Raw genomic sequence first — 12,717 nt, forward strand, 5'->3', positions numbered from 1 at the left:
GGCCACCATGGGTACCGACTCCTGCTCCGTAGGGCCCCGCCCAGGTTCAGATCCTGGCACGACTCTCGGCCAATGTTTTCACACCTGTAAAGCGGCTTTTATGGTTAAGAATGACAGTTTCGTAGGGTTGTTCTGGGGACAGAATGAGAAATGGTCTACCGAAGCCCTTATCGTGAATTGGCCCCCAGTACCCTCTCTCCACCCCAAATTACCACTTCTCTTGATAAGAATGGAATTACTCCAGGCCCGGGCCAGCATCGTGCAAATAACTTCCTATTCCCCAGATACCTCGTTCCCCCGTCCACAAGGGCACTTGACGGTCTACTCTCCTTGTGTTTCTACGCAGCATCCAGATGGGAGAAACATGGACCTATCCGGGGGCAATGTGCTCCACACAGACCTGATCCGGGCCGAGAGCTCGTCCCTTTGTCGCCCTACATCGCATCCACACACACCAGCACCCCCACTCAAACCAAAACAGCGTTGGCTTGCTGGCTCCGGGGTTTCAAGCTGGTACTTTCTCGCACGCCTCTGGCATCCTCTCCCCTGCTATGAAAGTTGTCTCCCTTCCCCTGCCCCGCAACTACCTCTCCGCCCCCCCCCCCCCGCCCCAGTTCCAGCTTTCCTCCCCCCCACCAACCCCCCGCACTCCTTCCAGGGTTGGCCCGGAGTCTCTAACTGCGGGTTTACGGGAAGCGCCGAGCGCCTGGCCTCCCCACCCCCAGCCTTCCCGCCACGAGAACTTTCCCCTCTCGCGACTCCCGGACTCCCGCCACGACCGCAGCGGCCGCGACCTCCGGCGGGCGCAGCCTCTCGGCCCCGACCCCCCCCCCCCCCCCCCCCCGGCCCCCGTCCGCGACCGGAGCGATCTGGGGGCGGGGCAGGGTCTCCGCGCCGAGAGCGCTGAGCCCCCCGCCGCGGACCGGCGCCGCCGCGGACCGCGAGCGAGTCCGGGCAGGTCCTCCCCACGCGGCTGCCCCCGGGGGGGGGGGGGGGGGCGGGGACGGGGGCGGGCACAGAGTCAAGTTTCGCTACGTCACCGTCCCCGGGAAGTCCCCATAAGAAGAGAGCGCGGGAGCCGGCCGGCGCTCAGACCTGAGAGGTGCGCGCGCGCCCCTGTCGTCGCTGGTAGAGTTGGGTCCCGCCGCCCCGGTCCGGCCCGTCCCCGCCGCGCGTGCAGCTCGCGTGCCGCCGCCCCGAGGTGTTCGGGGTGGGGGACCGAGACCCCCGGGCTCCTGCGGCACGGTGGCCGGCGGCCGCTGGCGGAGATGCCTGGGAAGAGGACGCGTAAGAGCGCGCAGCCGAGCCCCGCGCGGGCCCCGGCAGGTAGGGAGCAGCTGGGTCCCGCTGAGAACCCGGCCGGGGCCGGGGCCGGGGCCCGGGCGGGGGCCGGGGCCGGGGTCTCGGTCGCGGCGGGCTCAGTCCGTCGGCACGCGGCCTCCGGGTCGGGCAGGTCTGCGCCCCTGCATGTGCTTTGGGGGCGCCTCCAGGAAGCCCTGCGGGGTTTCCCCGGGACCGTGGAGACGGCGCGGGAGGAAACCCGATTTGGGATGCAGATGGCGGTTTGGGCGGAGGCAGAAAGCCTCTTCTTCGCTTGCTTCGCTTGCTTCGCTTGCTTCGCATCCCCAGTTGCTCAGCCCTGGGGCCGCGGGGAGGAAAAGTGCAAGTGCGGGCGACCATCACGAGGAGAAAGTCATTGTCACGGCAGGTGGGGGCGGGAGAGAGACTCGGGGAGCCTCCAGCGCTTCCTGAGACTAGCCCTCTTCGTCCTGAGGCGAGGACCATGGAGGTCCCCACTCTGAGTGTGGCCACTCTCGGGCCCCCCAACACAAAAAAGCAGTACTTGGCTTGGGTACCTTCACGCTCTCCCACAAAGGACTGATGGAGCGCTACAGAGGCCCTGCGAGGACCACTGCGGCCAGGAGCCTAGAAAGTTTTGCTTCTTTGTTAAAAGTGCAACATTTTAACAATCGTTATTATTGCGGGGACGGGATAGGAGAAGAACAGGAGTTGGTCTGCAGTGGTTTTTAATCCCTCCACTTTCCCCTCCTCCCCACATATAGCCCCATCAAATAACTTTTCAGAACCCCCCCTACCCCCTCCCCTTCTAAATCTTACCAAACAAGGTAGTCATCTGCCAAGGGGCTGTAGCGAAGAAGGCAGAAAGGCTCTGGGCTCGAAATCCGTCCTACTGCTATTGCATCAGACGATAATGGCCCCCTTTTAAAGTTGGTTTCGCTTTATAGAGCCCCTGAGGCGTGCAAAGGAAGTGGTGATTGACGATACGGCCAAGGCTAACTTTGTACCTTGTTGCTGTCGCTCGGGTCTTGCTTGGGAGGGAAAAAGCTTGGCCTACCTTTTGGGAAGTCCAAGAATTCTCCTGTTTTGGGAAGGCCTAACCTGAGAATAACCTGCCTGCCATTTAACTTCGTTCCCAGTAATAAGGGCCCTCTTAAACTTAATTAGATAGTAATACATTGTTTAATTGAGATATAAGTGACCTGTGACATTGTATTAGCTTTGATGTGGTATATGCATATATCAAATGATGATTTGATCTATGTATACATTGTGAAATGATTGTCATAAAAGATTTAGTGAAGATCGCCACTCCTAGTTACAATTTTTTTTGTTATTACATTTATAGAAGTGTAATGAACAGAAAGATTTAGGAAACGACTAGCAGCTATTTTCTGCCCGCTTTTTTGGTGAAAGGGATCATTTTTTTAAAACTCTCCTAGTAATCCTTTTTCTTCAATTAATGTTTGTTTAATTATAATATCTCACATTTAAAACGTAGTACACATGTGAGTTAAACGTTATATTTTCTGCTTCACTCATAAAGGCAACAGATTGGTACAAATTTGGTTTGTCAAAAGCACACTTTACACCAATTCATGTATTGGTGTTATTGTATGTTAGCCAATTTGACGATAAATTATATTAAAAAAAATAAAAGATTATTGGCCCCCAAAGGAAAAAAAAAGAGTATAGGAAGATTGTATGAAAAAAAATTGGTTTGTAGGAAGAATTTGATTTACAGTAGAATATAAATTTCTAAGTTATTTTAGAGAATGTGGGCTTAATTTGGATACAAGATTTTTTGAGACTAGATTTCAAAGAGTTTTTTTAAATGGGGATAAGAACACATTTGGATTTGCCTATTAATGAAGGCATAATATGACCTGTGAATTACTGCCATTTATAAAATAAATCCTACTTGAAAACAACATAAAAAAGTTTAGAATTCCGACTTCTGTTCCCCCAACCAGCCTTAAATGAGAGAGAAAAGGATGACATCATCTGAGGCTGGCAAAGGCTCACTAAACTGCGGTGTGTGACATAAATGTCCCTATTGAAAGAAAGATGACATTTACCTCATCCGGTATGCGTTAAAAAAAAAAAAAAAGACTTCAAAGTAAAAGTCTTCATTCTTACTGTAACCGTTGTTTTTTTTGTTTATGAGTCACACCGTGTTAACGTATGTCGTGTGTGTTCTAAGTAACCTTTCTCACGTTCAGAAAATGGGTGTGCATAGAGCTAAAGTTGACATAAACGCTTCACTGGATGCACACTCAGCTTGCCCCTCGGATGGGGCTCTTGCCGGTTACAGTTTGTCATGTCAGCATGATTTTGATGGTTTGCTTTCCTTTTCAGAGCCCGAAGTGGAATGTGCCATGCAGCTCCGGAGATTTGGAGACAAACTGAATTTCCGACAGAAGCTTATGAATCTGATATCCAAACTCTTCCGCTCGGGAACCTGACTGCTTTGGGAGCTTTCGAATGAGGAGATTGGTTTGAGACGGAAGGTTCCCCAGTAGATGCAAATTTCATCAGTTAGAAGAGACTGCCTTGTAATGGAGGTTGTGAGGGAGATCTCACTTGCTTTTGGATGCCCTTGGAAACCAGGATGGGATACATCCAAGAGGATTTCTGTCGGGGATTTCCCAGAAGTCATTTTTCTGGGGCTCGGGAGAATGTTATAAGACCACTTTGTTTATTTGTAAGGCAAGAATGGAGGAACTGTGCAACATAAGGAATGAATTACTTATACCTTGAGTTTTTACTTCGAAAATTATTCTGGTATGTGTGCTGAAGGTTGCTGCCCAGGGGTGCTGGCAAACGGATAACGGTGGGCAGGGGCAAGAAAGAGCGAATGTTCAGTGTTGGTTTTCGCTTTTGGAAGACAGAAAAGTGCTGTATAGTCTTCGGTTTATATATTACCTTGTTAAAAGTAAAGATTTCATTCTGGAAACACAATGTCATGGCGAATGTTGATCCCATAGGTCACTACAAAATATAGGGTAAATTTGAAAGCTTTTTCCTTTTGACTCAAAATGTATTGCTTCTGTTCGGATGACCCTTCATTGAATTATGTTCCTCTGAATCTTCGCTGGAAAGTCTGTACTTGGGAAAAAATGTGACAGAGATGTTATATGGTGCCAGTAAGATTCTTACTGGTTAGAATGTTACAACATAAAGAACGTGGGAATTTGCATACTGAGAAATAATAGGGGAAAAAGGCGATTTAGGCTTTCTACTGCTGTAATTAAAACTTAGTGAAACAAAAATTCTCAAGTAACTTGATAGGAAAATGAATGTATTTCTAAAGAAGTTTTGAAAATCTGTAAGTTGCCTTTTCTCATACTAGTCAGTGTACCTCTTTCAAGAAGTGGTCCTTTAAAAGAAATTAAGCACGTTTTACATAGGATATACTTTTTTAAAAAAAGAGAATGCATTGCTCATCCAGAATGGAAATCTCATCTATATGTGTAGTTTGCATTATAATAATATGTAGGTTCTGTGAAAGGTATATGAATTTCCCCCTTTTATTGTTAGAAGGCCAGACTACCGACAAAGCCCCCAAATACATAAAAAAGAAATAATAATGTCATGATTGAATTTCAGCAAGAATGATCTTATTTATTTTACCTATTTATAATTAAAGTATTTTGTTCAGTTTCAAAGCGTATTCGTTAAAGTTACATTTTTAGATTATGAGACCAGGCTTTCATAAGTACTTGAACAGTAAGAATGTTTTCATGATAGGCTGTAGTCACTTTAGATGAAAAATTACCTCAGTATCTGTTTTTCTGCAGTGTTACTTAAGGCTGTTAGTTTATTTCGTGGCAACGATGTTTTTTGATCTGTCTGGAGGCAGATATTTTGCCCTATGGATATTTATGGTCTGTAATTGTATTTATACAGGTAAAACTTTATACTGTAGCTGTAAACTATTAAAAATTATCACCAGTCTTGGCTGCGTGTTTACTTCGGTCACGTAAGCTGCCGAATGTTCGTTACGAAACCAAAATCGTTTCACCGATTTCCGTCTGCAGGCACATGGCTGATCACCGCCTCCTGGGTTCCAGCTCTGGGGCAGGAGTGGAAAACACGGGGACGTTTAGCATGACTTCTGCTGTCAAGGGACTAACGGTTTAACTGGCAGAAGAGATAGCGGAAAAAGAAGATATTCGTGCCAGGCGTGGGTCTCGAGTGCCCTCGCAGTACTGCCTGGAGAGTGATTTACTTAAAGGAGTCTTCAGAGATGTGGGACCTCATTAGAGACCCGGGGAGCCCTCCTTGGCCGCCCTGGGGCCTCTGCCTTGGCAGTTTCCTTTTAGATGGCCTCACGCTTCACCCTTCCTCCGCCCCCACCCCGAGCAGCAAGTATTGCTTCATCCGAAGCCAGTCGTGTGCAGAAGTAGGTGTCACTCGAGTGCCCTTCCAGTGTGAGTGAGAGCTCCAAAGATCCTCCTAATTTGTAGCTTCGAACTGGATGGCGTCTTCCTGCTGAAAGTGTGGAATGTGTATGGCCTCCCTGCGCTGGGGAGGGAGAGAGGAGGGGCTTCAGGAGGAGGGTGACCACGGGAGAGGGAGAGGGTGACAGCCAGCCGGGGACCTGGGTGGGGGGAATGAAGGGCTGCCCCGGGGCATCTCAGGAGCAGGGCTTGGGGGCAGGGGGGCAATTGGCTCTGTAAAGGGTGGGGGATCTGCAGGATTTGGTTTGAGCCTCTCTGGAAGAGTGACTCCTGTCCCTTTGCCTCTTCGGAGAGCCGGAATTGAACCCTTGGTGTTAATTAGGTTTGCTATGAGCGGCCTTGCTGCTCTTTTCTACAGGGAGTAGCAGGAAAGCCTTGAACAGTTCACAATCTTCGGGCTTGAGAACTATGTACGTTCTGAGAACTCTTTTTTTTTTAAATTTTTAAAATGTTGTATTCATTTTCTGAGAGAGACAGAGCATGAGCGGGGGAGGGGCAGAGAGAGGGAGACACAGAATCGGAAGCAGGTTCCGGGCCCTGAGCTGGGACGCGGGGCGCGAACTCAACGAACCATGAAATCGTGACCTGAGCTGAAGTTGGATACTTAACTAACTGAGCCATCCAGGTGCCCTGAAAGGTATCAATCTTTACTTTTTTTTAATGGTTAAAGAAAAAGAAGCCCGAGTTTGAGCAGAGGCCCTGAGAATGCTGTTTCATACCTAGCCTAGTCTGGATTCCTTTTCAACTGAGCTTATGGTTTCTATGGGGCTTGAGCCCCTGAACGGGGAGATCATGACCTGAACAGAAGTCAGTCGCTTAACTGACTTGAGCCACCCAGAAGCCCCCCTCCCCCCCCTCAGGACTCTGAATGCAAAAAAATTCCCACGATGCCCACATCATTGTAATTGTAAATGCTGACTAACAAAAAGCTACCAGGAATTAAAAAAACAGTTTGACTTGCATTTATATATTTATTATTTTTTTTAAATTTTTTTAAGTTGATATATTTTGAGAGACAGAGCAGAGGAGGGGCAGGGAGAGAGAGAAAATGCCAAGCAGGCTCCATGCTGTCAGTGCAGAGCCTGATGCAGGGCTTGAACTCATGAACCATGAGATCATGACCTGAGCAGAAACCAAGAGACAGATGCCTAACCGACTGAGCCACCCAGGTGCCGCCGACTTGCATTTATATTTAAGAGAAAACCATAACTCGTATATTTGAAAAGTCACCTAGAAATGGCAAAGCGCTATTCGCAAAATGGTTACATAAAAGTATAATTTTGCTTCTGAATTACTTCTAGTTAGTTTAAAATTGAGCAAGAAGGGGCACCTGGGTGGCTCAGTCGGTTAAACGTCCGACTTCGGCTCAGGTCATGATCTCACGGACCGTGAGTTCGAGCCCCGTGCCAGGCTCTGTGCTGACAGCTCAGAGCCTGGAGGCTGTTTCAGATTCTGTGTCTCCCTCTCTCTCTGACCCTCCCCCATTCATGCTCTGTCTCAATAAATAAACGTTAAAAAAATAAAAAATAAATAAAATAAAATTGAGCAGGAAAAAATTCACTGCCTTTCGCACAAACACGTTCGCAATCCTTCACGTTAACAAAGTTACTGTCATTCCCTCCACAGCAAGTATAAGTGAAGCCTTCCCAGGCTTTGCGTCTTGGATTAAAGCAATAGCGAATCACATTAGCAGAGCGCAGCCCCTCACCCTTTAAACTGTGGCAAAACTGATGGACCTTTGCGGGGGGAAAAAAAATCAGAAATGCAATAATACCAGAATTAAGAAGCTGTGACCATCACTGAGGGAGCTGAAGAAGATCGAATCTCACAGAAACTTCATTCTGAATCCTAAATATACTAAACCGCTGAAAAATTAGTGCCTCTGGGACACCTGGGTGGCTCAGCCAGGTAAGCATCTGACTCTTGATTCCCGCTCAGGACATGATCTCACAGCTGGGGAGTTCGAGCCCCGCATTGTGCTCTGTGATGCCACTGCAGAGACTGCTTGGGATTCTCTCTCACGCACTCTCTGTCCCTCCCCTGCCCGCATGCTTTCTCTCTTGCTCAAAACAAAAATAAAACAAACAAACAAAAAACCCGAAACACAACAAAAACAAAACCACAAAAACCAAAAACCAAAACCAAGCTAAAAAGCAAAAAACCCTTAAAAAATAAAGTGTGCTTCAAATGTCAAGAAAGCTAGCACCTATAGGGACGGAATTTCTTCTGAAGTTATGTCCTTGTATCATTTGAATGGGTCATCAGGTAAAAATGGGCTATGCTTCGAGGGATAACATGACATGCTTTGGTAAACTTTCTTATGTTGATAGGTTTTTTTTAAAATTTATTTATGTATTTAAGTAATCTGTACACTCTGCGTGGGTCTCAAATGCACGACCCCAGGATCAAGAGTTGCACGGTCCCCGGACTGAGCCCGCTAGGCACCCCCTCCTATGCTGATAGTTTTATTTGAGATGTTTTTATCAGCTCTCCTACCATCATTAATTGAGAAAACAGGTATCTAATTGTGTCATTTACATTTACACAAACAATTTAAGAGAAAACCGGCAAAAACATCTCAGTAATTCAAAGATTTTGCATCGTCAACACACTACAGCTATAGAGCTTTATCATAGTCTCTCCCAAAGCAAGTTTTCCTTTTTTTGGTGAATTTATTTATCTCTGTGTATGTGTCTCTCCTGTGCTTAGGTGAAATGCCTGTATTGTCTCTCTACAAATATTAAATACTGCCCAAATAACCCATCATTTCAGGGCCTGTGGGGGCTGGGCAGGGATGCAGGTAGAAACGGGGAGGAAAGAAGAGGGATAGAGATCTCTTTGTGCTGTAATTTGCAATTACTAACTAAAGGATACAGAATTCCCATCAAAACCTTTAAAAAGAAATTTTCAAATTTTTAGCATGTTGAGTCTATACTTATCCCACTATCTCATGTGTACAACTGATTCCATATGTGCTCATGGCACTCATTAATGAATACTGTAATATTTTAGTTTACTTTTTTAAGTAAGCTCTGTGCCAAACATGGGGCTTGAACTCATGACCCCGAGATGAAGAGGCACACGTCCTACCAACCGAGCCAGCCAGGGGCCCCCCGAATACCGTAATTTTTTGTGTACATCGAGGGGATGAGAAATAGTTCTAAAGAAACAATGACGAAGAGGAAGCAAACACTCAAATCATGGCTTTGTCACTTTTCAGCCCTGAGAACTTGGCAATTCATTAGCTTCTCCTAGCTTGTGCTCTCGCAGGTAAAAAATGGGAATAATACTTCATATGGCAATTGCGTGAGGACTGATAATACATGCGGGCGGGGGCGGGGGCCAGGTGGGGGGAAACAAAGGTCGTCTGTCATCTATCACCTCTCTCTTTATCATCTATCTATCAATGTATCTATGAATGAGATAAGTTGTTTTCTTCAGTCTAAAGACTCTGTGTGCTGTGATTTGGGCTGTTTGATCCCTTGCAATAACTCTGCCCCTACCCCAGCACACACACACACACACACACACACACACACACACACACCTTTGGGCTGGAACAGCATAAATTGTGAAAAATCTTGCCAGACTCCTCAAACCTTTGTCAGAGGGAATGACCCAGCAGGAAGATAACTGGCACCTTGAAAAAAGTCCACACCAAGAGTGACAAGCCGTACCGAATGGAATCCTGACGCTGGACTTTGAGGGCAAAGCCATCAGTGAGCTTCGAGACCCTGAGCCAGGCAGCCTGTCTGAGCCAGAGTGATTCCCCTGAATCACCTCTCAGGTCACTTGTGGTTTGAGACAGAAACTGGGACGGCAGAGGGGTCTGGAGACATCTGCCACACGCCTGGTCCTAGCAGACCCGCTCCGGACCTCACTCACGGCACACGGTGAACAGAAGGGTTTGCAAAAAGAAGTAGGAGAGTGGGTGTAAAAAGTCCCCTCCAAAAATCTCTTTTCCAAGTTCTCCTCCACATTGATTGAAGTCCTGGAGGAGGTTGGGCAGAAACACCTTGGACTCAGAAGTATTTTCTTGGACTCAGAAGTATTTTCTTGGACATGAAAATTCCCCATGTGTTCTGGCTTCCCCGGGGGGGGGGGGTGGTGTCACTGAGTCTGGGCTGCTTCTTATATGCAGCTGAAAATAGAAGGGGTCACCTGACAGGACACACCCTACCCTGTATCTCACCTCATAGGTCATCGTTCAAGAACAAAACCTGTGTCAGTACAATCCAGGCCCTCTCTCTGTTAAGGACTTTCAGAAATCAGTTTAACAAATTCAGACCTACCGACGGTCTTCTTCCAAATCAGTTGATTTAAAAAAACACCAGAAAAGTGGGAGAATTGAGGAGTTATAGGTGGGGACTTAGGATTCCCTTACTTTGTAAGGCTGGGGCCCCAGACTGCTCCCAGGTGTGATTAGAGACTGGACAGTGGTGAAAAAATTTTTTTTTAAAGAAGGAAAGAAAGAGAAAGAAGAAAGAAAGAAAGAAAGAAAGAAAGAAAGAAAGAAAGAAAGAAAGTAAGTCTCACAGTGCATGGAGCCTGGGCTTGGATTTGGGCTGGAAATGGAATGTGCAAATAGCCCTTTGATATTTCTTGTGTCTTAATGAAAGACTTTTTTTTTTTTTTCTTTTCATCAGGCTCTCTCACTAATGACCTCTCACGGAGCTAGGAGATTTGCCCATTTCCAACTTCACGTCTATTTTTAAAACCACAAACTTTCTTTCGCCACAATTGTCACTGGCTTTGGACTTTGAAATCAGCTACGGTGTTGCCACTTACTCTTTGCAGGACTCTGGATAAGTGGCTTCGGCTCCGTTCTCTTATAAAACAGTGTAAGATACACCGGTTTCAAAACTTCTGGGGAATCAAACAAGGTGAGAATGTACATGGTGTGTGTCTCACAGTCATGCTCAGTAAATGCCAGTTAACTTCACTTTCAAGACGGAGGGTTAGATATTAGCTTCCTTACAAAGCTGTGGAAGATCTTGCCCAATTAAGATTATTAGACTCAAATGAAAGCTTTTGGAAAAAAGGCAGTGGTGAAGCTGGAAAGGAAGTGGCAGGTTTTCCCTTGATGAGGCCATCTGTTTTTAATTTATAACCTTCTAGTGATGGTAAAACCTTTATTTTCACTCTGTACATAATAGGCTTCATGAATGCTACTGACTTGCCCAAAGCTCCTGGCATGTATTCATATAAAAATGCAGGTCCTGATTTATATAATACTGCATCAAAAAATAGGAAGAAGGGGGGGCACCTGGGTGGCTCAGTGGGTTGAGCGTCCGACTTCGGCTCAGGTCATGATCTCACAGCTGGTGAGTTCAAGCCCCGCATCGGGCTCTGTGCTGACAGCTCACAGCCTGGAGCCTGCTTCAGATTCTGTGTGTTCTCTCTCTCTCTGCCCCTCCCCCACTCATGCTCTGTCTCTGTCTCTCTCTGTCTGCAAAAATAAACATTAAAAAAAAATTAAAAAAAAAATAGGAAGAAGGTCCTGTGTAGTTACTTTGGACAGATTTGGGTAAGGGAATTCAGCAGGGAATCATAAAAGGCAGTCTCTCCCCTGGGATGAAACTGTGAAAATAAAATGTGCTAATTTGGGGAACAGAGGTTGAATCCTGGCTGCTTCTGTTTTTGGCTTTAGGAAACCACAGGGTTTCCAGAGGACTTCTCTTGAGTCTGTGTTCAGATCACCAATACTTCCCCAAGAGAAACACTTCTTAGTAATCACTCACAAGGTGATACAATTTTATTGTATCGTCCAGTGGTCACCTACTTGGAACCTCTGATTAGCTTTCTTATTTTATAGGGGAGAGGGCCCGCCTCAGAGAATCAGCAGTCTCCCCGAAGTCGATTGATTGATTGGCAAGTGGCTGGAACACTCATGGGATTCGAACTCGAGCCTTTCTAACCTCCAGTCTTCCCCGGCCACCACAGTCCAGCCGGCTTCCCACAGGGGCCCGGGGAAGGGCCCCGTCCCAGAGCAAAGCTAGTTTGTTTTCCGCTCCGGTGCCTCATTAGATGCAGCCAAGTTTTATGCCCCTGGGTTTTCTGAGGGTGCGGGGTTGATTATTAAACCAGCTGATATGTGAAAAATACTGATAAGGTCAGTGCCAGCTCCCCCCCACCCCGCCCCCCCCCCCCCCCGCCCCCCGCCCCAGCACAGCGCTGCAGCTGGGCGCTCCTAGGTGCTTTCCAACCCCCAGTGATGAAAACGTGACCTCAGAAAGGGTGTCACGTTATTCCAAGAAGCCAGAGGGAACCTGGAGGCAAGGAAGGTGTCGGGGCATCTCACCCCTCCGGAGGGATGTTGTAGGGAATGAGCATGGAACTAATTCTGAAAGGCACGCTCCCTGCCGGCTTGCTTTTTACCGGTGAATGCCAAAACAGCACCTTCCCGAGACAGACCTGTGGGAGCTGTTTGTGATGGGAAAGAAAGGGGTTCAAAGAAGCCAGTCAAAACAGCAATTTGTGTGTCTTGTCGGATTGGGCTGCCCTGTTTCAGCAAAGCCAAGCAGCGGCGAGGAAGGAAGAAGAAAATGTTGCCACCATTTTTTTTTTTTTTTTAAACCCAAACAATAGAGAACATCTAAGTGAACCAGTCTGCCTTCTTGATGATTCATTCAGACAAGTGTCGGAGGAGGAGGAGGAGGAGGAGGAGGAGGAGGAGGGGCAGGGAGCGTTGGGTGGTTGTGGCGATTGTGAAATCCTTTTGTTTTTCGAAGTTTACTTTTTAGTAAGAGATTCCCAGATCCTCTGTCTGGAGGGCACGCACGCGTTTATCAGAAAGCAGAGAGCAAAAACATCTTACTCTGCCCATCTAAAAAAAAAAAAAAAAAAGACCCAATGCCGTATGGCACCTGCAAATAAAATGATAAAAATACTCCTTTCCTCTTCTTGAAACTTTTATTGGTGTTGCATTAAAAGGAACAGGTTTCTGAGAGGTAGG

The 12,717-nt window shown here is 47.0% G+C and overlaps 1 protein-coding gene and 1 long non-coding RNA gene across 2 annotated transcripts; both read left to right on the plus strand.

Moving 5' to 3' along the window:
- Positions 1-1,077: 1,077 nt before the first annotated feature.
- On the plus strand, positions 1,078-5,256 carry PMAIP1 (phorbol-12-myristate-13-acetate-induced protein 1). Its single transcript, XM_042910214.1, has 2 exons — positions 1,078-1,326; positions 3,658-5,256. The coding sequence occupies exons 1-2, from the start codon at positions 1,269-1,271 to the stop codon at positions 3,762-3,764; spliced, it is 165 nt and encodes a 54-aa protein (XP_042766148.1). The 5' UTR covers positions 1,078-1,268; the 3' UTR covers positions 3,765-5,256.
- A 1,103-nt stretch (positions 5,257-6,359) lies between these two features.
- On the plus strand, positions 6,360-11,902 carry LOC122203416. The gene is made up of 4 exons (XR_006195170.1): positions 6,360-6,399; positions 7,389-7,670; positions 10,409-10,645; positions 11,578-11,902. It is a non-coding gene; the product is annotated as an uncharacterized LOC122203416 (long non-coding RNA).
- Positions 11,903-12,717: the final 815 nt, after the last annotated feature.

Source organism: Panthera leo, chromosome D3 (genome assembly GCF_018350215.1).
Source record: "Panthera leo isolate Ple1 chromosome D3, P.leo_Ple1_pat1.1, whole genome shotgun sequence".
In the NCBI taxonomy this organism is placed as follows: Eukaryota; Metazoa; Chordata; class Mammalia; order Carnivora; family Felidae; genus Panthera; species Panthera leo.